The 25,349-nt window shown below is 40.0% G+C and overlaps 2 protein-coding genes across 2 annotated transcripts in view; both read left to right on the top strand.

Moving 5' to 3' along the window:
* The window catches only part of LOC145402667 (uncharacterized), a 98,079-nt gene extending 82,542 nt beyond the window's left edge, over positions 1-15,537 (top strand). Inside the window, exons 8-9 of the mRNA XM_080274649.1 lie at positions 11,690-11,848; positions 15,435-15,537. Coding sequence (XP_080130775.1) covers positions 11,690-11,848; positions 15,435-15,537 — 262 coding nt within the window. The remainder of the gene's footprint in view (positions 1-11,689; positions 11,849-15,434) is intronic.
* An 8,972-nt stretch (positions 15,538-24,509) lies between these two features.
* LOC145402666 (uncharacterized) lies at positions 24,510-25,349 on the top strand. The gene is made up of 2 exons (XM_080274648.1): positions 24,510-24,768; positions 25,117-25,349. The coding sequence occupies exons 1-2, from the start codon at positions 24,552-24,554 to the stop codon at positions 25,347-25,349; spliced, it is 450 nt and encodes a 149-aa protein (XP_080130774.1). The 5' UTR covers positions 24,510-24,551.

The raw sequence follows: 25,349 nt of genomic DNA, 5'->3' as shown, positions 1-25,349 counted from the left end.
TACACTAAAAACATGATTGGTGCCAGCACTAAGCCCTGTGGAACTCCACTAGTCACTTCTCTCCATGTTGAGTAATTTCCCCTTAGTACTGTTCTAATTTCTCTTTTGAGAAAATCTTCTATCCAACAATACAGTTTGCCTCGAATTCCTCCTTGATGGTACAGTTTCCATAAACGTCTTTGGTGCGGTACTCTGTCCAATGCTTTCTTAAAATCTAAATTGATACTGTCCACCCATCCTTCTCTTTTCTGTAATGTTTCTGTTACTTTATCATAGTACCTCAACAGATTAGTAACACGAGATTATCCTTTTCTGAAACCAAATTGTCATTCTATTATCATATTGTGTTCTTCTAGATGATTTACCCAAGCTTTTCTTATCAGCTTTTCTAATACAGTACCTTGCTTTAAACACTGGTTAATGATACTGGTCGGTATTTGAGTGGATTTTGTCTATTTCCTTACTTGAATAAGGGAACAATGTTTGCTTTCTTCCAAATATCAGGTAGTTTACCTTGTCCCAAGGATTCCTTAAAAATTAAATATAATGGTTTACTTAACACCTTTGCACATTCATGTACCACCCAACGTGAAATTTCATCAGGACCATTTGCTTTTCCTTTGTCTAATTTATTTAGCTCCTCCTGTATTTCTTTTTCTGATATTTGTATATCTGGTAATATGTGTGGGCATGCCCGTTCCATATCATCCCTCTCAAAATTATTTTCTTCTGTAAAAACTGACTGGAAATTCTTGTTTAGTGCTTCACAAATATATTTCTCTTGTGTATAGGTGATCCCCTCATCCATAATGGATTGTATTATATCTTTTACTTTGGTTTTGCTTCTGATGTAGCTGTAAAATACCTTCGGTTGATGACTACTTTTATTTATGATGTCCTCCTCAAACTGTTTTTGAGCTTCCCTCCTTATTCTTGTATAATCGTTTCTTGCCTATTTATAGTTGTTATATGCCCTCTCACTACTGTGTCTTCTGTATCTATTCCAAAACAAATCTCTTTTTTCTTTTGATTTTTTACATTCTGTACTGAACCATTTCTTTATTTTATTTTCTTCTTCTTTGTGCTGTGGAATGTACTTCTGGACTCCTATTTCATAAAGTTCATAGAATTTTTTATATATAACATTGAAATTTGTCCTCTAAGCTCCTTTTCCCAATTAGTGTCTAAGAAGTACTTCTTGAGGTCATGATAGGTTCCCTTTTTATAATTTAGGCTCTTTTTGTAATTTTCATTGCTGTTAACTATGTGATATGCAATCCTGAAGTTGCAATTCAATACTGCTTAGTCGCTTTTGCCAAATGGAGGGTGATACATTAAACTGTCAATATCGTTTTTTTGACTAGTAAATATATGATCTAGCACTGAGGGTGCATCGAGTCCTCTTTTTCTGGTGCTTTCCCTTACATGTTGCGTTAGGAAAAACTCCTGCACGAGATCCAGAGGCTTTTGGTCCCACCAGCTTCCTTGGCTTATTATATCTATAATACTCCAATTTATATTTGTATTAAAATTTTCAGTTAGTATAATTCTTTCCGATTTCTCTTCCATTCTATGTAGTACTGCTCTTAAACTCTGAACTGTACTCTCTGCCAGATCCTCATATTCGCCTCTTTCCCATGTGTTTGATCTGGGTGGCATGTACAAATTGGCTACAATTACTTTTCCTTCGGATGTATTGATCTCTTCTGCAATCAGTTCTACCTGTGAGGGTATATCTAGTTCTGTTTCTTTGACTTTTAGATTTTTCTTTGTTAATATTACAATTCCTCTACCTTTTTTAAGTTCCTAACTCTTCCCCATATATTGTAATCCTCTAAGTTTAGGATGTCATTTGATATCCTTGGTGTTAATTTTGTTTCAGTTAGGCATACTGTATGTGGTTCATTTTCTGTGATATAATCATTCATCTCTAATAATTTATATACGATTCCATCCACATCTGAGTACATCAACTTAATCATCTTTTTTACATACATGTCATGACTTGGTTTTACTACCTTCCTCCTTTTTATTCCCTCCTGTTTATGTACCACTTTCGAACCTGCAATCCGATTACTTTGCAAAAAAGTGTATCGTTCTCCTCCTCTGAGCTTCCCTCGTTCTTTGTTTTTGCTTCCTCCCTCATCTCTTTAAGTAATTCCAGCTCTTCTTGAGTTAGACATTTTTTATCCATACATTTTTGAAATCCTTTTTTTTATATGAGTTTTTCTTTGTATTTTTTAGTATCTCCTCCACAGTGTTTACACTATGGAAGGTTACCTTTATAGGCCTTGACTTACTTTTCTCATACTTCCCTAACCTTTTGTGTTCCTCTATGTCTTTATTACAGATTTCCTGATACTTCCTTCAATAGGCTCATTACATTTGCCATCTCCTTTTTGTCTCTCGAGATCTTGTTTTTTATTTCTTCCTCTTCTATACCAGTGATTACTATAGATTTGTTGATATCTGCTGAATCTCTGACCAATTTAGAGTTGTTCTGGATTATTCTTTTCACTTCCATTTTAATGCTTTTTTTCTTCCACCCTTGCTTCAAAGTATTTGTTTACTTTCACCATTTCAGCGTATGTGGTTTCCACATCATTTTTGTAGCTTGGCCCCGCTTCATTCACCTGTGTTATATTCTCCTCAATATCACTGCTCTGATCTATCAGATTGCTTGCTTGCCTAATTGTCTCTGTATCATCTCTAAACTCTTCCATAATACTCTTGTGGTTGACCACTGTACCTGCCATTTCACTAATTTTCCTCCTAAGTGAACCTATCCCTACTGTCAGCTCATCTATTGTTGTGTCTTTCTTTTTTACTTCTCTTCCTAATTTTTCTATTTCTTGCTTCTGCCAGTGCAACTGTTGCATGATTTCATAAATTTCATTCTGAAAAGCCATCTCTAATCTGCTTACTCGTTCCACCAGTTTATTGTAAGTCTCCATTTCAACCAGTTCTGGGTAGAAATCATCATCCTGCTTTCTGTCTTTATCCCTTTTCTTTTGCAAATTTGCTTTTACTAAAGTAGGCCATCATGCAGTACTAAGAGCACAGATTCTACTTACAGTACATTCCTCGGCGCAGAGTTGCAGACTAAACAACTGCTCAGCTGATCTTGCACATTTTTGTGCTACTTCGTTTTCTTTACTATCTGAACAACGGTCTTACTTATAATTTCTTTTTATATTAGGACACCATTTAATCTAACCTGGTACAGAGGTTGATTCATACAAAGATACTAATTTAGGTATAACCACTGGCCAGGTTTTGGCCTGGTACAGAGTGGTGTTGATGTGCGTCCACTCTGCCCAGTGCCTGGTGTGTGTCTGTGTGTGTATGTGTTCTTACCTAATTGTATCTTTACAGGAATGAGTGAAGCTTGTGCTGTCCCATGTCTTAAACCATTTTTATCATACATATCCTTAAAGTTATGAATTGTTTTGGCACACACAATTTCATTCGGTAGTGCATTCCACTGATCAGTTGCCCTGTTTGGGAAACTAAATTTCCTTACGTTTTTATCGCCTCTCTTTTTTTGCAGTTTTTTTGCAGTGTCCTCTTGCTGATGCATCGCCATAGGTTATGTAATCATTTATGTCTATTTTCTCCCTCCCTGATATGAATTTATATAGCATAATCATGTCTCCTGTTTTCCTTCTTTCCTGTAGTGTAGATAGATTCAGTTTTTCTAGTCTTTCTTCATAGCTTAGATCCCTTAAGTTTGGTACTGATCTTGTATCGGCCCTTTGAACTTTTTTCAATCTTATCTATATGTTTTTATGAGATAAGGACACCAGACCACTGACGCATACTCCAGGGTTGGTCTAATGAATGATGTTATTATCTTTCTTAGCTTGTCTTCATTTATGTATGTGAATGCTATTCTCATATTTGCAAGCAGTGTATACATGTTCCGTACCTTCTCACTGATGTAGTCAGCCGGAGATAGTCGGTTATTGATAATCACACCAAGGTCCTCCTTTTCTGATCTGTGTAGGGTTTTACTTCCTAACTTATAGTCCCAATCAGGTCTTTTTCCACTTTTACCAAATTTGATTACATGACACTTGTCCACATTGAATTCCATTTGCCATGTATTGCTCCATTCATGAAGTTTATTTAATTCTTCATGTAGCTCTTTACAAGAGTCTGTGTTAGTAATTATCCTTGTTTTTTTGCCTCATCAGCAAACATATTTAGATAGCTTTCATTTCCAGTGTTACTGTCTATATCATTTATATACACTAAAAACATAATTAGTGCCAGCACTGAGCCCTGTGGAACTCCGCTAGTCACTTCCCTCCCTGTTGAGTAATTTCCTCTTAGTACTGGTCTCATTTCTCGTTTTTTGAGAAAATCTTGCATCCAACAATATTGTTTGTCTCGGATTCCTCCTTGATGGTACAGTTTCCGTAAAAGTTTTTGGTGCGGTACTCTGTCAAATGCTTTCTTGAAATCTCAGTAGATACTGTCCACCCATCCTTCTCTGTTCTGTAATGTTTCTCTTATTCTGTCATAGTAGCTCAATAGATTAGGAACACATGATTTTCCCTTTCTGAAACCAAACTGTCTTTCTGTTATCATATTGTGTTCTAGATGATTTACCCAAACTTTTCTTATCAGCTTTTCTAATACCTTGCTTGCGACACTGGTTAGTGATACTGGTCGGTAGTTGCGTGGATTTTGTCTATTCCCTTTCTTGAATAAGGGGACAATATTTGCTTTCTTCCAAATATCAGGTAGTTTACCTTGTCCCAAGGATTCCTTGAAAATTAAGGTAATAGTTTACTTCATTTCTTTGCACAGTCATATAACACCCAACATGAAATTTCATCAGGACCATTTGCTTTTCCTTTGTCCACTTTACTTAACTCCTCCTGTATTTCTTTTTCAGATATTCGTATATCTTGTAGTGTGTGTGGGCATGCATGTTCCATATAATCCCTCTCAAAACTATTTTCTTCTGTAAAAACTTATTGGAAATTCTTATTTAGTGGTTCAGAAATATCCTTCTCTTGTGTGTAGGTGATCCTCTCATATGTAATGGATTGTATTTTATCTTTTACTTTAGTTTTGCTTCTGATGCAGCTGTAAAATAGCTTCGGTTGATCACTATTTTTACTTATGATGCCCTCAAACTGTTTTTGGGCTTCCCTCCTTATTCTTGTATAATAGTTTCTTAGCCTCTTTATAGTTGTTATATGCCCTTTCACTATTGTGTCTTCTGTATCTGTTCCACAACAAATTCTTTTTTCTCTTTTTTTTTTTTACATTCGGTATTACACCATTTCTTTCTTTTCTTTTCTGCTTCTTTGTGCTGTGGAATGTACTTCTGGACTCCTCTTTCATAAAGTTCACAGAATTTTCTATATATATCACATTAAATCTTGTCCTTTAAGCTCTTTTTCCCAATCTATTTCTGAGAAGTATTTCTTTAGGTCATGATAGTTCCCCTTTTTATAGCTAGGTCTCTTTTTATAACTTTCATTACTATGAACTATATCATATGCAATCCTGAAGTTGTAATTTAATACTGCGTTATCACTTTTGCCGAATGGAGGGTGATACATTATATTAATACAATTTTCTTCCTTAGTAAATATAAGATCTAAGTAGTACAACAGTGGCCAGGGGTACACATGCGTCCTCCTGGGCACCATGTAATGGGCATCCGCTCCTCCTCCTTACCCCCCGCACCCTTTGCGTACCACTGGGCATGCCTTCAGGCAAACCCCACTTCAAGCCTCTGTTCAGGTCTACCCACGCTTAATCCTGGACACTTTGTAATAGGCATCCCCCCCTCCTCCATTATTAGGTCAAATACATCCTGTCCAAATCTACACAGAGTTGAAGATGTTTTAATCAAGAGAGCTCATCTCACACGTCCACCTTCTGTGGTGGGTGATGGGTAAATGACTGAGGGAAAGCTCGAGTGAGTGGCCTTGTCTAACTTTCATATGCGAGTAACTCTCCCTCTCTTCATTCTGTTTTCTATCAAATTTCTTCTTATTCTCCAGACCATTACCACTATTATTATCTGATTTAAGAAACGTCTTTTCATGTAAAGGACAAATAAAAAACAAAGCGATATATTTGAAGACATTTATTTAATCTCTTTCCTATTGCACACAACATAAACCAAGACATATCAGGCACTGTGGATCACTCAGGTACATTGGATCTACACATTTAACAGCAAAATTTTAAAGCATCTTTCCTATTACAACCATTTTTCTGATCGTCAATATGGGTTACATCAGGGACGCTCCACTGGTGATCTTCTCACGTAACATTCAGACTCAAGGTCATCCTCTCTTAGGGACTTCGGCGAAAGCTTTGCCATTGCACTTGACATCTCAAAGGCTTTCGATCGAGTCTGACATAAATCTTTTATTTCCAAATTGCTCTCTTATGATTTCTATCTTTCTATCTGTGCCTTCATCTATAGCTTCCTTTCCAGTCGTTCTATAGCTGCCGTTGTAAACGGCCATTGTCCTTCTCCTAGATCTATTAACAGTGGTGTTCCTCAGGGCTCTGTCCTATCACCAACTCTCTTCCTTTTATTCATCAATGATCTTCTAAGCTGTACACCTAACCCTATCCACTCGTACGCTGATGATTCCATCCTTCAACTTTCCATTCTGTTCCCGCAACGTCCATCTCAGCAGTTACTTCAGCAAACAAGGGATGAGGCTATGGCACACCTAATGTCTGACTTGGCTCTAATCTCTTACTGGGATAACAATAATCTTGTTGTTTTTAATGCATCAAAGACTCAGTTTTTACACCTATCAATTTATCAAAATCTTCCACAGGAATACCCATTAATGTTTAATAATGTCCAGCTCAATCCTGCATCATCCTCGAACATGCTTGGGGTTTCATTCACACAGGACTTGGAAAGATCATATTACATCTCTTGTAAAATCTGCTTCAAGGAGATTGGGTGTGCTAAGTCAGCTCCATGCCTTGTTTACTCCTGCACAGTTGTTGACTTTATACAGGGGTTTTATTTGCCCCTGTTTAGAGTACAACTCTCATGTGTGGGGAGGCTCCCCACATACAGCTCTTCTCAATAGGGTGGAGTCAAATGCTATTCGTCTCATCAACTCTCCTCTTTCTGGCTCCCTTCAACCTTTGTCTCTTCACCGTGCTGTTGCCTCCTTATCTCTTTTCTATCGCTACTTCAATGGTCACTGCTCCTCTGAACTGTCTGCTTGCATCCCTCCACCTCTACGACGGGTGCATAGCACCCGTCTAGCAACAAACTCTCATCCCTTTGCTGTCCAACTCTCTAATGCAAGAGTTAACCGCTACTCTCAGTCCTTCATTTATGCATCAGGTCAACTTTGGAACTGTCTCCCTCTGTCTGTATTTCCTACTTCCTATGATCTCCCATCTTTCAAACGCAGTGTGTCCAGGCATCTTGAAATGAATGGATCTCGAATTTGGCTGTCTTTTGTATTGTTTTTGTTTCTTTCTTGGAAGGAACATTAATATGGGCTCAGCCTTTGGTTCCTTCTTCCTCGCATTAAAAAAAAACCATACGTTCCCATCCATTTGCTAGCAAGGAAGACAGGGTGGTGGGTCATCATTAGCAGCAGTTAAAAAGATGAGAAAATGCTCACTGCCATGCAAGTCTGGCAACACAAAGGAATCGGAATTCAAGGCAGCATCAGCTGGGTACACAGACAAATTGATGGTAGTAAAAGTTCCTGTCTGGCAATGGAAATGGGTTATTTCACCAGAAATCAAGACACTTAACTCCTCATTCTCCACCGAAGAAGCCAGCAAAGTACACAGAGGATTGACCACACCACACCACAGTAGGTGACGACCATTCATTTCTCCCAGTAAAAGAAAGGGGGAAGGAAGAATTTGAATAAAATGTTGCAGATTCATCGCTCTTACAGCAGCACCAGGAGGGAGATAAAGATAACTTGCATACCGACAATGCAGCAAGACCTGAAAAGCAGCAGCTTGTAAGTGGAAAGGCTCAGACAAGTGAATGGAATATCACAATAAAGGAAGACAGCAATACCCCCATGATCTCTTTGGGCAGGAACAGCATCAAAATAAAAGAAAAGGTAACCAGCAGGACTGGAAGGAACACCACCACCAGTCATGGTCCCTGTATGCACTTGCAGACTGGCAAAACCTGTGCAAAAAGAGGACATATCTCCTCGCTGTTTTCACATGTCATAATTCCATTGAATGATAGAACTCACAGTGGAGGGAAAAGCAGGATAAATTGCAAGAATGAACGGTCCCTGAAAGGTAGTCAGGTTTGGAACAGTGCTTGGGAAGGCCCTTAGAAAGAGACTGTCTAGCATCAGGAGGCTGAACACCATGCCGACCATTTGAAGGCAACTGTAAGGAGGAGGAACAGTAAGGTTTTACAATATTTTTCTTCAGAGCAGGAAAAACAGGCTGCTTGGCAGGCGGCGTGCAGGCTGCCCTAGAAGATTTAGGGTAGCCAGCACTACCACCAGAAGCACAAAAAGAGGCAGATTCCACAGAAGCAGGACCCTACGAGGATGAGAACACATGCACATGAAGAGGAGCACCAACAATCTGGGCAACAATATCACCTGGAAAGGGCTGGACCACCGCCAAAACACCAGCCCCAGACTGCACCTGGCCAGGCTCCAGAGATGCCAGGAGGAGGGAATCAGCGGAAGGATCCTTACAAGGTTTCATTATGGAGACTTTAGGTGGAAGGTACACTGGCTCAGAGGATTCTGAAGAATCAAGGCAACACTTACAAGGCACTGGAGGAACTGTGGGGAGGCTGGACACATCAGGAGAAGTGGACGCATCAATATGGACTTCTGCCACCACCACGGAAGGGCTCAAACCTTCTGTCATTGAAGTGGGGACAGAACATCTGAAGAGGGAGAGTGAACACCAATTTCACAAGCAGTAGGATATTCAGGAATCGTGACTGACAAACCGGAGAAGTGGATGTCGAAACAGACTGAGGCAGCTGCAGAGACACAGGACAGTGCACAGGAGCACCAGAAAGGACAGAAACATACGTAACCCCAGGCCTGAAAAAGCAGGTCTAGGGCCTCTTCTCCACTTCAGTGAATGAAACCTTCTCACGAGTACACATGGACAAAATCTCCTTTTTGAAGAAGTAGCTAAGACTGTGCTGAGAAGATGCAGCATGGGTACCTCCACAGTGGTAGCATGTAAGGAGCCTTAGACAGCCAAAGGCATAGGTCAAGCTGCCACAGGAGACACAGATACCAGGAAGCCTAACTTGTGCACGGCAGCAAAAGTGGCTAACTTGTCCATATCTCTGATAATAATAACATCGCTTTGTGTTTGGTATGGAGGGTTTCACAAGAAGTGACAACCAACTGAGTTTCGCAGAGGCAGGCAATGTCAGCAGGTCACAGGCTACAATCCGGATTGGAGTTGGGGTCATAATACCACCTACTGTATCTTTTTCCGTAAGTGTTCAACAGTCACCACACCAGAAGGTCTCAGTTCCTCCAATGGCCATGTCTCCTATCATTGCAGAAGGTCACAAGAAAAAATACACCTTACACTAGTGAAAAGTAGCATAAGGGATACAAGATACATTGTTACCAGATACAGAAGTCAGAGCCTGTAAATGGAGCTCTCTCCAAGAACACTTCTATATGGCTCTTACCATCCTTCCAGGAGGAGATTATAAGTTCTCAACCACAAGCAGAAACAGTGGCACAGTAACATGTAAATACATGAAACACATCCAGTGCTGGAAGATTTCAAAATGAGGTATTTCACATATGAAACTGACTCAGACAAATTACCACAGGGCGGTACTAAAAAGACAGACAACCCAGTGAGAACGTCTCCTAGTCCCAGTCAGACACTGGGACAAAGGAGGACAATCCCCATGGGTCTGGAAAAGATCCAGAGTGGCAATATGAGAGGAAGAGTCTGAAGAATGTCTGGGAACAGATGCATCATCATCATCAATATTTTTAAGTGAACAGGCCATGTCCGGAGTTGGACAAAAAAAAACAAAAAACAAAAAACTCTCCTGCACCCCTTCACTCAGCATGGAGTCCAACAGGAGTCTGTATGGCAGGGATAACACCACTGGAGACCCCATTGTTAGTAAGGGAGTTTACATAGTAACCGCCAGGCTACCCAGAGAATGGTGATAATTGGAGCCACCAGATACTGCAGCGTTCACTAAACTCTAGCCAACATGTGACCAACTGGTTGACCTTTGCCGGGCCCAGTCAGGCCACTTGTGTAGGAAGAATAGGGAACCAATATGATGTGTTAATATGTACGGGGCACGTGTGCACCATTGCTCAACTCCTAGGACTTCCATTTCACAGAAGTATCTAATGCCATGCACAGCAAACACGTGGGAAGGTTAAGACCCTGCCCGAGATGGGGAATGGACAGGGAGGAGCAACAACACCGGCAGGCCTCACCTATTACTGATGCAAGAGGATTGCTTGGTTAATGAGGCCAACAGATGCCGAACCCCACAAAGGTCGGTAGGCTGCCAAAGTAGGTGAAACTGCCAGCCGAACTTCAAGCCCCACCGCCACTTCAAAGTGACACCCCCTTAGTTGGGCTTAAAGAGTAAGTCATCTGTGGAAGGTGTTTTGGTGCTGCCAGCAGTGATGAGTAGAGCGTTGTTCTGTATGATTTCCTGGGTGTTGTCAGTGTTAGTTGGGATGGGAGCTCTTGCTGGGGAGGTATAGGGCATCACTGAAAAAATGTGTTGTTTTTAGACCAAGCAGAATGTTCTTTTTACTGACCAATGCCTGGTCCCATAGTTGCCCAGAGTGCATTGAGCCTGCATGCTCCGTCTCTGGATATATTTTAAGTGATCCTTGAAGGTGAGTTCAGTGTCATATGCCACTCCTAGGTTCTTAATGAAGTGGGTATATGGCACAGGAACATTGTTAAATGTGATGCCTGGGGAGTACCTGTGCTCATGCTTGCTGCTGGTGATGAGTGTGGTGGTGGATTTCGCTGGAGTTATTGTCAGCTTGTTGCTCTCGACCAAAGTCTTTAGGGTGTTGAGGTAGTTCTGTTGCACCGTGCAGGCTGCGTGATGTTATCTGTCTGAGAGCAGCTTGGGTATGGGAATCATGTATATACTGTAGGGTAAAATTGTAAATATGTGCCCCGATCAGTGATAGGTTAAATCCCCATGTACAAAATACTGTTTATATTAAGAAGATATCAGTTTCATTAAAGAGAACATTAAGGTTTCATACAAAAAAATAATCTCTACTTTTTTACACTTGTAGACTTTGTAGTTTCTGGATACTCTGTACTTCAGATGAAAATAGGAAACGAGGTTTTATGCTGAGTCTTGTTACTTTGTCATTAACTTTTTCAACTTCGTTTGTCACATTTCTTCCAATTGGCAGCTTCTCTCACTTCCTGTTTTTCCCACTGTCCTCCTCCTCTGGTAATCTCTCTTATGGTTTGTGGAGAGGCTTTTAATGTCACTGATGTGGAAATAACAGAGGTAAAAGAAAGCTAAACTCGTTTAAGTGTGTCAGCTATTTATGTAGTTTTTCATATTACCAATTTGGAGCACCTAAATTCCTAACTCCAATAGCTGGCTAGCCCACGAGAGGCTAGAGTTTGAAACTGTCTTAAGAAACTCTCTAGGATAAACACTGAACTAATAGAAATTTTGTCTCTCTAGGTTCCCCTACAGACCACGGCTGCCTGTAGGAAGATTCTTGCTTCCTATTTTTGAACGGACAACATTGGATGATCCAGATGCACCAGGGGAAACGAAGATAATTGGCCACTCCCCAGAAGAGTACCTGGTCAAGACACTTGGTGAAGAGATGAACTTTGCGTGAGTTTGTATATATTGTTTCTTTACCCCTGGGGGTAGGGGGGTTTCAACAATACTCCCCCAGTATTCCTGCTTGTCGTTTGGGGAGACTAAAAGGGTTGGTGGTGGGTTAATGCCTCACCCCATGAAAAGAACTAACTAAACAAGCGAATAAAGCGCCTCAGACCAGAACGGACCATATGTTGACGACTAAGGAACAGACAAAGGAAATTCTGAGGGTGGGGACATGGAATGTGAGAGGAGTGAATGATGAAGTGAAAGAGATTGTACAGGTGCTTGAAGATGCAAGAGTGGATATATGTGGAATGACTGAAACTAAATGGGAAGGTGAAATGGTGAGGGAATGGGAATACGGATTAGGAATATGTGCAGGAGTTAATGAGAATGAGAGGGCAAGAGAGAGAGTATGTCTGATGATAAGCAAGAAGTGGAAGGAGAATATAAGAGAGTATGGAACAGTGCATGCAAGGATTGTATGGGTGAGGATGAATGTAGGTATACAAGCGTGGGTGATTGTGTGTGTGTATGCGTCGACAGAGGACCGAGTGGCAAGAGTGAAAGGTGAGTTTTGGGCAAGTATAGAAGCATGTATGGACAAGTTTGAGAGGAGTGAGAGAGTGTTTTTGATTGGAGACATGAATGGCAAAGTCGGGAATGTACAAGTGGATGGAGTGGTTGGTCAGTGGGGTGTGCCAGCTAAAGTAGATGGGAATGGTTGTGCTTTGCTGGACATCTGTGCTGGTAAGAGGTTAGCAATAGCTAACACCTACTTTCAGCATAAGATGATCCACAGGTATAAATGGAGAGTTATGATGAGGATGGATGGTCAACTTGTTGAACGAAAGGCAATGATAGACTATGTGTGTGTGGATGAGCGAATGAGAAGACAAGTGGTGAATGCAGGAGTGTGGAGAGGCTGGGGGAAGAGAATCTCGGACCATCACTTAGTGATGGCCAAGGTAAGGCTGCAAAAGAAAATGGTTGAAGAGACACTGGGGAAGACAGGAGGAAACACCTCCTGTGAGAAAAATTGCAAGACAGTGAGAAAATGGCAGAGTATAAGAGCATAGTGGAAGAAAGATTGGGAAGGTATGAGTTAGAGCAGATGGAAGGGGTGGAAGACGTATGTAAGATATTCACAGAAGAGATACGTGCAGTGTGTGAGGTGGTTTGTGGAGTGAGGAGGAGATGCAGGAGTGTGCAAGGGACAGCATGGTGGAACGATGAGGTGAAACGAGCTGTGGAACAAAAGAAGAAGGCATGTAGTGAATGGCTAGTGAGTAGAGATAGAGGAGAAGATGAGAGAGAGAAGAGAGAGGTATATGTGAGCAGGAGAAGGGAGGTGAAGAGATTCATCAAGGAGAGTAAGAGGAGAGTGGATGATGAATTTGGGAGGAATCTGAGTGTGAAATGGAGGGAGAGTAAGAAATTGTTTTGGAAGGAGGTAAAGAAAGTAAGGCAGTGTGAAAGGGGTAATAGTAGGGGAGTGAAATATAGGAATAATAGATTGTCGGTGGAGAAGAGAGAGAAATTGAGGAGATGGAAGGAGCACTTTGAGGATTTGTTGAATGTAGAGAGTGAGAGCAGTGCGAGTATAAGTGGTTGGGGAATGGCTGAGAGAAGGAGAGATGAGAGGAGGGAGGAAGAGATCAGTAGGTCAGAACTAGTGGAAGCAATGAAGATCAAGATGGGAAAGGCCCCAGGAACTGATGGAGTGTGTGGTGAAATGCATGTATGGGGGTGAGATTGTAGTGGAGTGGATATGGAAGTTATGCAGATTGGCTTGGGAAGAGGGAAGGGTTCCGAAGGACTGGAAATCAGGTAGAATTGTTCTTATGTACAAAGGAAAAGGGAAGAGAGAAGTATGTGGTAACCATAGGGGTGTTTGTTTTCTTCGTGTGACTGGAAAAATATATGGTAGAATACTCATTGATAGGGTTAGGCATATAACAGAGGAGTTAGTTGGAGAAGAACAAGGGGGATTTAGGAAGGGAAAAGGGTGTGTAGATCAGATATTTGTTCTAAGATGTTTAGTGGAGAAGTATCTAGAGAAGGGAAAGAAAGTGTATGCTGCCTTCATGGACTTGGAGAAAGCTTATGACAGAATAGATAGACGAGGTATGTTGAAGGTATTGAGAATATATGGAGTGGAGGGGAAATTGTTTAGTGCTGTGAAGAGTATGTACGAAAGAGTTAGGGCCACGATGAAAGTCGATGGTGAGCTGAGAGAGATCTTTGATCTCAATGTGGGACTGAAACAGGGTTGTGTGATGTCTCCATGACTGTTTAATATATACATGGATGGGGTTGTAAAGGAGGTGCAAGGTAGGGCAGTGGATGTGGGGATGGTTCTAATGAATGAGGGTGAATATTGGAAGATTCTGGTCTTGTTGTTTGCTCCTGATACAGTATTGTTGAGTGAAGATGAATGGGAGTTGCAAGGTTTGGTGAATGAATTTGAGACTGTGTAGGAAGAGGAATCAGAAAGTTAATGTAAACAAGAGTAAAGTTATGGTGTTTGAGAGGAATGAAGTCAAAGAATGCATGGTGAGGTTGGATGGCGAGGATATGGAGAATGTGAGTGCATTCAAGTACTTGGGTAGTGTGATGAGTAGGATGGAACTCTGGGGGATGAAGTGCATGAAAAGGTACAGCAGGGAAAGAGGGCTGTTGGTTCACTGAAAGCAGTGATGAGAAGTAGGGAGGTGAGTATGGAAGTTAAGAACTCGCTGCACGATAGTATTGTGATCTCTACCCTGACATATGGAAGCGAGGCATGGACCTTGCAAGAGGGGAACAAGTCAAGAGTGAGATCAGTGGAAATGAGCTACTTGAGAGGAGCATGTGGAGTGACATGGAGGGACAGGTTGACGAATGAAGTAGTGAAGGAACGTTGTGGGGTGCATGTGGATGTGGTTGAGATTAGGAGATATACACTGAGGTGGTTTGGACATGTGGAAAGAATGGAGAATGAAAGACTGACTAAGTGGGTGTATGTAGGTGAGGTGGAGTGAGGGAGAGGGAGGGGAAGACCGAGGATGGGGTGGAGGGATGGAGTTGAGAGGTATATGAGGGAGCGAGGAGTGAGTTGGGGGGAGGGTAGTCAAATAGTGGGTGACAGAGCGACTTGGAGGCGTTTTGTCTGCGGCCACACTATGCGAGATTAGGGCGTCGGCTATAGATAGATAGATAGATAGTTTTTCCTGTCAATACATACAGTAGAACTATTCGTAAATAATAAAATAACTGAAAACACTTACCACTTTATGGATCCTATGACTCATTCTCATATGGATAAAATCATCCAGAATTTACTGAAACAAAAGACTTATACTGACCATGAGTGTTAATAGTGACAATACTATATATCTAAAACTTTCAAGGCTCACTCTTAGCTGATAAAGTCGACCAGCATTAGCTGGAAGAGAATAACAGGACTGTGTTTAATATAGGAGACTTAACTGTATGCACCTAAGCTGTCAGTATGATCGTGAATCAATGAAAAGTATATATTTTTACGGCTATTCTGTTATTTCCTGATATATTTGCAATTTGATATTTAATGAAAATTAAATGACTGTTACAGAATAAAGTACTTTGCGCCAGCAGATGGACAATGGGGGATGGAACTCCCTGATGGCTCTTGGACAGGCATGATTGGCCAGCTGGTGAAGAAGGTCAGGATATAAAGAGGCTATTACGAAGTCAGAAGTTGAGCTATGTATATATATATATATATATATATATATATATATATATATATATATATATATATATATATATATATATATATATATATATATATATATATATATATATATATATATATATATATATATATATATATATATATATATATATATATATATATATATATATATATATATATATATATATATATATATATATATATATATATATATATATATATATATATATATACTGTATATATATATATATATATATATATATATATATATATATACATATATATATATATATATATATATATATATATATATATATATATATATATATATATATATATATATATATATATATATACATATATATATATATATATATATATATATATATATATATATATATATATATATATATATATATATATATATTGTTACATAGCCTGTGATATCATCATCCTTTGTGTAATTCTAACGTACAGTGTGCTGTCTGTTTGATCACGAGCGTGCTCTACCTCACTCCCCCCCTTCTACCGTTATAGTAAAGTCGTTCTTTCTGTTGTTCAGAGCGGGATTGTCAACTCTTTGTCCCCATGGCTTCATTTGCGCATCCTTCTTACAAGTTGTATCAAGCTCTGCCGGCCCCTATATAATGAGCTCAGTCTCTACATTAATTGCCACTTAGATATACTCCTCATTTTGTTCACATCTCTGTCCTCCCCTGTACAGTTGTTATTATTGTGAATGCTCAGGAAGTCTCCAACCATCTAGCAGCTGTGTAGTTTGAGTATAAGTGTTATTACATTTTTTCTTGTACTGTGTAGCATAAGGTTGATTCGTAGACCTAGTGAGGTTTTTTGTAATTCATGTAAGGTTCTTTTTGTCATCCATCATTAATAATATTTTGTATCTGTAATAATATATCTTGCATTCACTGAGTATTATCCGGTTTCTCATTTTATCAGGGCTGACTTAGATAAATTTACTCTTGCTAATTTCGTGTTAATAGAGGCTATTGCAGTTAACCATATATTTAACCTGTTTTTGCCATTACATTATCCTTATGAGTCCTGAATGTTTTGTTGTTAGTTTGAGCATTAAACTTTAACTTGTAATTTTACCTCTTTTGTTTTGAACCTGAACTTTACGGGACAGTAGTGATTTTTAGTATTCTCACTTAAAGTGTACATTATCTTTCTCTGTTCCGTAACATAAATTTGGCGACCTCTTATCAGGATATTCAGGATATTATCATAAGGATATTGCTTAATATTTTGTGACAGTGATTTATTCATGATGTCTACTATTACTACGCTTGATGAAGCCAAAGATTTTTTGGCAAATGTGCAAACAGTGTGTGATGTAGAAAACAGAACAGAGAATGAACTTAAGCTTGTTGCTCAACAATTGGGAATTGCTGTTCGCTCTCATCATTCTAAACATCAAATTGTTGACATGATTAATGAAAGCTTGTTTAATGTAACTCCTCCAAATGGGCAAACGCAGATTGAAATAGCTAAGTTACAGCTAGCCCTGCAGGAGGCTCGTGTGAAGGAGGCTGAATTTCAAGCACGTGCTAAGGAGGCTGAGTCTCAGGCTAAGGAGGCACAGTCTCATGCTAAGGAAGCTGAGTTTCAGGCTCGTGCTACGGAGGCTGAGGCACAAGTTGAAATTGCTAGGATTCAGGCAGACCATGAGTATCACATGAAACAAGGTGGAACTGGATCATCTAACTCTGATGATTTTGATGTGGCTAAAAATGTTAAACTTGTCCCTCCTTTTAATGAATCTGATTTAACAAAGTATTTTCAGTTGTTTGAGAGGGTAGCTACAGGTTTTAATTGGCCAAAAAAGTATTGGCCAGTACTCCTTCAAACTGTTCTCACCGGTAAAGCTCAAGTAACTTATGCATCTTTGCCTCAGGATCAATCTGATAATTATGATGTAGTTAAGAGCTTGATTCTTAAGGCCTATGAGCTTGTTCCTGAAGCCTAGAGAGTAAAATTTAGGACAACTTACAAGAAAGATATGCAATCCCATGTTGAGTATGCAAAAATCAAAGAAGATCTGTTAGAGCAGTGGTTAAATTCTAAGAATGTGGATTCTGATTTTGGTAAATTTAAGCAGATGATTTTGCTGGAGGACTTCAAGAGGTGTATTTATAAAGATGTAAGCCTATATCTTGATGAGAAAAGAATAGATAATTTTTCTGATGCTGCAGTTTTAGCTGATGAATATGTTCTCACTCACAAGAGATATTCTAAAGAAAAAAGGAAAGCTGAGAGTAAGTACGTTGCCTATACTCAGAGTACAGGTAACAGAAAAGAGAATAAAGATGATGTTTCTCAGGAAGTAAATACCAGCTTCACCTCTAGATTTCAGAAAAGTAAATGTACTTATTGTAGTAAGCTTGGTCATACTACGGAGAAATGTTTCAGGAGACAACGTGATGTGAACAAAAAGGAGTCTTTAAATATTCAGTCAATTGGTCTAGTGTCCACCCTTGAGAGTTCCCAGATTTCTTTAACTGAGTTAACTGAACCTGCTTTGAGGGGTAAATTAAATCCTCATGATGAAGCTCCTCTTTTGAGAAGTAACGTGGGTGACACTCTCAAGAGTTCATGTGCTAATTTCCTGTCTGAAGGTTTTGTCAGTCCTCTGGACAGTAATGACAGGAAATCAGTTAAAATATATCGTGATACAGGTGCTTGCCAATCCCTTATGCTGACCAGTGTTCTAGGCTCTAATGTTAGTTCCTCTAATGAAACTGTAATCTTACAAGGTGTAGGGAATAATTACTTCTCTGTCCCTCCTTGCAGAGTGAATTTAGAGAGTCTGGTTTTGTTAATGGTTCCGTTATGGTTGGGTTGGTTGAGACACTCCCAATGTCAGGTGTAACTTTCTTACTTGGAAATGATATTGGTGGAAGTCAAGTGTGTCCAGCTCCTCAGTTGTCTAGTGAGCCAGTGGCTGCGTCCCAGGATTGTGATGTCCCTGATGTGTTCCCTGCATGTGCTGTCACTAGGGCTAGGTCTAAAGTTACTGGTGATTTAGAGGATAATGATGATGATGATGTTATCCTAGCTGACACTTTTCTTGCTAATTTGGACCACTCACCAGATGAGGCAGTACCCCGTAGTGTTGATAATTTGTCTCGTCAAGAGTTGGTTGAGTTGCATGTTGCTGACCCTGAGTTGAAAGGTCTAGCTAACTCTGCTTACAGTGAAGAAGAGTCAGCCGGTGCTTCTACTTGTTATTATATAAAGTCAGGAGTACTTATGAGGAAGTGGAGACCCCCAACAGCATCAGCCGACTGTGAATGGGAGGTTGTACATCAAGTTGTCATCCCTCGTGTTTGTAGGCAGGATATCATTAGAGTGGCTCATGATTCCAGTTTGGCAGGACACCTTGGAGTTAGGAAGACTGTGGCACTCATTTTGAAACACTTCTACTGGCCAGGTATCTTCAGGGATGTTTCCTGGTATTGTAAGTCTTGTCACACCTGTCAAGTTGTGGGGAAGTGTAATCAGACCGAAAAGGTTGCACCTCTAGTTCCCATTCCTCCTTTTGAGGCGCCTTTCACCCGTGTGTTGGTGGATATTGTGGGCCCTCTTCCTAAGACTTCTTCAGGATTTTCTTATGTGTTGACCCTGATTGATATGGCTACTCGTTATCCTGAAGCCATTCCACTTAGAAATATCTCAGCAAAGAACGTGGTTAAGGAAATGCTAGGGTTCTTCACAAAGTTTGGTCTGCCCAAGGAGGTACAGTCAGACCGGGGAAGTAATTTCATGTCAAATGTTTTCAAGCAGTCTCTGAAAGAGTTGGGCATCACCCAGATCACGTCTTCAGCTTACCATCCCCAGACCCAAGGAGCATTGGAGAGATATCATCAAACACTCAAATCGATGCTCAAGAAATACTGTTTGGAACATCAGAAAGACTGGGATAAAGGTCTTCTATTCGTCGTATTTGCCGCAAGAGAATCTCCAAATGAATCACTGGGCTTCTCACCTTTTGAACTACTGTTTGGCCATGAAGTAAGAGGACCCCTTAAGTTACTCAAGGAATGCTGGCTGTCGGAGGAAGATGACGTCAACCTGCTGGAGTATGTGATGAAGTTCAAAGAACGGCTGTCCACTGCTTTACAGCTGGCGAGAGAGAATTTAGGAGCTGCTCAGGAGAAGATGAAGACTTGGTATGATAAGAAGTCCAGGTTATGCCACTTTCAGCCAGGAGATCAGGTTTTGATTCTGCTACAAGTTCATGGGCAACCTCTTCAAGCCAAGTTTAGTGGTCCTTATTTCGTGGAGAAGAAACTCAGTGATGTCAACTATGTCATCGCCACACCTGAACGTAGAAAGAACAAGCAACTTTGTCACATCAACATGCTAAAGTTATATCACAGGCGGGACGAAAATAATCCAGTCTGCACTGTAGCTGTTCCACCCGAGTCTGCAAGTGAAGTTCTCCCATGCAGCATGAGCCTGAGTGATAGTTTGGGGAAGAATCCTGATATCATGAATGATCTCCAGACTAAGCTTTCTCATCTACCTCCCGAGGAAAGGCAGGAGTTTTCGGCATTACTGCAGGAGTACCTGCAAGTGTTCCGTGCCACTCCAGGAAGAACCACTGTGTTGATGCATGATGTCGATGTTGGAGACGCAAAGCCAATTAAACTGCCTCCTTTCCGTGTGAACCCAGTGAAAGTTCCTCTCATCGAGAAGGAGCTTGGCTTCCTGTTGGACCACAAGATGATTGAGCCCTGTCAGAGCATGTGGAGTTCTCCTGTCACTCTAGTCCCTAAGCCAGGTGGGTCACAGCGGCTTTGCATTGACTACAGACGTGTTAACCCCTACACCGCAGGCTTGTTTACCAATGACTTGCGAGTCCCACGGGGTTATTTGTGCTCTGACAGAATCTCAAAAAATATTTGCCAAAAATCAGTTATTAGTCCTAGAATAATAAAATTACATATGCTTATTGCACATACCTTCAGCTTTCTCCTGGAATGATTGTTGAGCCTTCGTTGGTTACCGTAGGACTTGTGGAGACCTCTGAAGTAGGGTAACGAAGTCTCCACTTTACACTTCCCGACAACCCGTAATATGATTACCACAGCCAGATACAAACACTATAAACACTATTCTACAATTTTCAAGTAGTTTGGGATCCATACTAAAAAAAAAAAACACTGTGAAAGCAATGGAAATTACAAGCGCGTCTGATCGTCGCACTGGCACTAGTTCACTCTTGGTACTCTGTCATTTATTATTCATAAAACCCCTCACACTTGATATTTCTATTACTATATAACACTTACATATATCTACAGTCTTTATCCATAAGTTTCCTTCAGTAGTATTAGTTTATTATCACTGTAGGGATTCAATTTCTTTCAGTAAAATACGTAGCATTCACTTTCTCGTCCTGTATACTGGCATTGAGAGTGAATGTCACTTTCATCTTCACTCTTATAACTCATAGCATTCAGACATGCTAGAGTGAAACTTTCACTTTCATTACTCCTAGGGTATATACTCGTATTCTTATAATACTACTCATTTACATTTCTATTTACGTTCTCTATTTTATTTACGTTATTTACATTTCTATTTTATTTACACTGTGTTATGCACTGTCATTTGAAATAACTTTTAAAACTATTTTCCATTGTTCACATATATTTACATTCATTACTTTCACTTGCTGTTTACACATTATTTACAATTCCACTTGCACTGTTTTACTCAATAGAAAGCTCGTAGTCACTCTTTTATCAATTGTCAGCCCTTTTCCTCTTTCCACACGAGGTTTAGTAGGGGGTAAAGGTCACAGGGCCCTTTGCATGAGGGTGAAAAAAGGCCTTGAAGTCAGCAAGAAGAAACATACGTACCCTCGCTTCGGAAGATGAGAGTAAACTGATAACAGAGGGCCGGGGTGGAGGCCTGCTTAGGGGTTATTCAGAGTTACCAATATTAGCTCTTGAAACAGCTATGTCTAGCACTGAAATGATTGGCAGGAAATCTAGACACTACATTATAAATTAGGTAGTTCCAGGTGAATGTAAATATCACTTTGGCTTCTCCCTTCCCTCCTTACATGTATATTTATTACGAAAATAGATTAGAGGCCTACTTAGGAGATATAAATTCAGAGCTACCAATGTTAGCTCTTGAAACAGCTTTGTCTAGCACTGAAATGATTGGCAGGAAATCTAGACAATACATTATAAATTAGGTAGTTCCAGGTGAATGTAAATATCACTTAGGCTTCTCCCTTCCCTCCTTACATGTATATTTATTACGAAAATTGATTATACGGCATATTTCAAGGAGAAAAAAACAGCGAAAATTAGCGAACGAGTGCACGTGAGGTGTTGTCAGGTGATAATTAGCCAATTCCAGGTGTATGGCACTCTCACTTACCTTATTTCTTTCTTGTATATATTATTTGGTATAAGAATAGGACATAGGGCTTATTTCAATGGATGAAATCAGTGAAAAATTCCAGGGAAGATTTACTTAGCGTAGCATGGCCGGGCAGGCAAGAGGATAGGGTAATGGAGGGGGGATAGGGAGGGGAGTCAAGAACGGGGAGAAATGGCTAAATTGTCAACAATGGATGGGCGTACAGATGAGATTAGGAGTGCTGACTAGTGTTGGACATTGGCAGTACTGATAGATGATACAAGCCCCCACTTGGAAGCCCGGGTGAATTCAAAATAACACAGAATCACAAAAGCAATGCCCCGCGGTATGATCCCTTGCTCCCAAGCGTCACGAAAGTGACGTCCCGCGGTTAAGTGGTTAATCAGATAACCAAAACAGGCACTTACCCTCTCCCTCACGTGGAAGACTGCATAGACAAGATCGGAAAGGCTAGGTACATAAGTAAGTTTGATTTGTTAAAGGGATACTGGCAAGTACCTATGACTGAATGTGCTAGGGAGATCTCATGTTTTGTAACACTAGGAAAGACTTTTGCATGTTCTGTAATGCCATACGGTATGAAGAATGCACCAGCCACATTTCAGAAGCTCATGAATGTTGTAACAGAGGGTTTGGCAGGGTGTGTTGTTTATATTGATGATGTATTAATCTTCAGTGACAAATGGAAAGATCACTTATCCATGTCAGTAAATTTCTTGAACGTTTGGTTCATGCTAATCTTGTAGCTAATTTATCAAAGTGTGAGTTTGGTCAAGCTAGAGTTCAGTACCTTGGGTACGTAATTGGTGATGGACATGTTGCACCACCAGCAGCTAAGGTTCAGGTTATAAGTGATCTTCCCAGACCTAAAAGTAGGAAAGAGCTACAAAGATTTTTGGGAATGGTAGGTTATTACCGGAGATTTGTTCTTAACTTTTCAGTTCTTGTATCACCACTTACAGACCTACTGAAAAAGGGAGTTAAATTTGTCTGGACCGATAACTGTGAATCCTCTTTCAACAGACTTAAAGCTATCCTATTAAGTCAGCCAGTGCTCGCTACTCCAAATTTTGCTAAGCCTTTTAAGATGGCTGTTGATGCAAGTGATACAGGACCTGGGGCTATTTTGCTGCAAGAGGATGATCAGGGTATTGAACACCCTGTATCTTATTACAGTAAGAAGTTCACTCCACCTCAAAAGAACTATTCAACTATTGAGAAAGAGCTTTTGGCCTTGATTTTGAGTTTACAGCATTTTTCATTTTATTTGTGTTCTGGTTTTGACCCCATAGTCATTTATACCGATAATAACCCACTGAAATTCCTTAGTAAGTTTAAAGATAAAAATCAGAGATTGACAAGATGGAGTCTACTTCTTCAGGAGTATTCATTACGCATAGAACATGTCAAGGGGAAAGAAAATGTAATTGGAGATTGCTTATCTAGACTTCAGACAGATTGTTTTAGAGTAATAAGAAATTTCCTTTGTAAATTTCTTTTTTCTTTGTGGGGAGGTGTTACATAGCCTATGATTTCATCATCCTTTGCGTAATTCTAACGTACAGTGTGCTGCCTGTTTGATCACGAGCGTGTTCTACCTCACTTCCCCCCTTCTACCGTTATAGTAAAGTCATTCTTTCTGTTGTTCAGAGTGGGATTGTCAACTCTTTGTCCCCATGGCTTCATTTGCGCGTCCTTCTTACAAGTTGTATCAAGCTCTGCCGGCCCCCATATAATGAGCTCAGTCTCTACATTAATTGCAACTTAGATCTACTCCTAATTTTGTTCACATCTCTGTCCTCCCCTGTACAGTTGTTATTATTGTGAGTGCTCATGAAGTCTCCAACCATCTAGCAGCTGTGTAATTTGAGTATAAGTGTTATTACATTTTTTCTTGTACTGTGTAGCATAAGGTTGAATCGTAAGCCTAGTGAGGTTTTTTGTAATTCATGTAAGGTTCTAATTGTCAGCCATCATTAATAATATTTTGTATCTGTAATAATATATCTTGCATTCACTGAGTATTATCCGGTTTCTCATTTTATCAGGGCTGACTTAGATAAATTTATTCTTGCTAATTTCGTGTTAATAGAGGCTATTGCAGTTAACCATATATTTAACCTGTTTTTTGCCATTACATTATCCTCATGAGTCCTGAATGTTTTGTTGTTAGTTTGAGCATTAAACTTTAACTTGTAATTTTACCTAACTCTTTTGTTTTGAACCTGGAACTTTACGGGACAGTAGTGATTTTTAGTATTCTCACTTAAAGTGTACATTATCTTTCTCTGTTCCGTAACAATATATATATATATATATATATATATATATATATATATATATATATATATATATATATATATATACATACATATATGTATCTATCTCTCTATCCATCTGTCTATCTTCCTATCTATTTTCCAGTGTGTGCGTGTGTGTGTGTGTGTGTGTGTGTGTGTGTGTGTGTGTTTAATACAGCATTGTTTTTAGGAAGTGGCAATCAGTGTTGGGGCATTTACTATGACACCACAACGGAATGCAGTGGTTGGCTTAACCCACCCGGCAACCATGTACTTTTCACAAATCATTGCTGCCCGTGGGAGCCCTGAGATCGACCCTTCGGGATTTTTCCTGCCCTTAACTCCTTTGGTGTGGACGTCCATCCTTGCCTCACTGCTAGGGGTGCTCCTTGTCATGACTCTGTTACTCTCCTGCCTTCCTGTCAACATGAAGAGTGACTTCCTCACTTACGCTGACAGATTGGTCCGGGTGTTGCTGCAGCAAGGTGCGAAATACAAACACTACTTTTATTGGCCCTGATTCCTAATACTTATCTATCGGGGATTTCTCTCTGATAACAAAGGAATTGTGACTTTAGCTAAATTAAAAGTTGTATTTTGTCCATTGGCTAAGAATAATATACATTGCCTAGGAAAAAAAGCTGAGTAGTTATGCATTTTATGTGCACTGATTTCTGTAGAAAAACATTTAATGGTAAACCAGATGTGTGTGAGGGTTAGTGATTTACCCTTGCCGGAGTAATAGTCTAACTGTACCCCATTTATCTAAAATTAAATGTAGTTTTGCATTTTACTTGGGAAAACTTCGTTTTAAAAATTATTATTTTTAGCAGATGTGAGTTTGTTTGTGGGCTGGTGGTGGTGGGAGCGTGTGGTTCTTGGGGTGTGGATGCTGATGACGCTGGTGCTGACGCGGAGCTACACCGGCAATCTTATGTCCCAGCTGGCCGTCAGATACATCCCTCAGCCTTTCCAGACACTCCAGGATGTGGTCAATAACCCAGTCACTGTTCTCATTAACAAGGGCAGTTCTGACGAACAGGCATTTAGGGTAGTATCCTCTTGA

The sequence above is a fragment of the Coenobita brevimanus genome, chromosome 58 (genome assembly GCF_032717465.1).
Source record: "Coenobita brevimanus isolate Jiangsu-jjx chromosome 58, ASM3271746v2, whole genome shotgun sequence".
Lineage (NCBI taxonomy): Eukaryota > Metazoa > Arthropoda > Malacostraca > Decapoda > Coenobitidae > Coenobita > Coenobita brevimanus.
The sequence above is the reverse complement of the archived record's forward strand: the minus strand, read 5'-3'. Positions and strand labels throughout refer to the sequence as shown.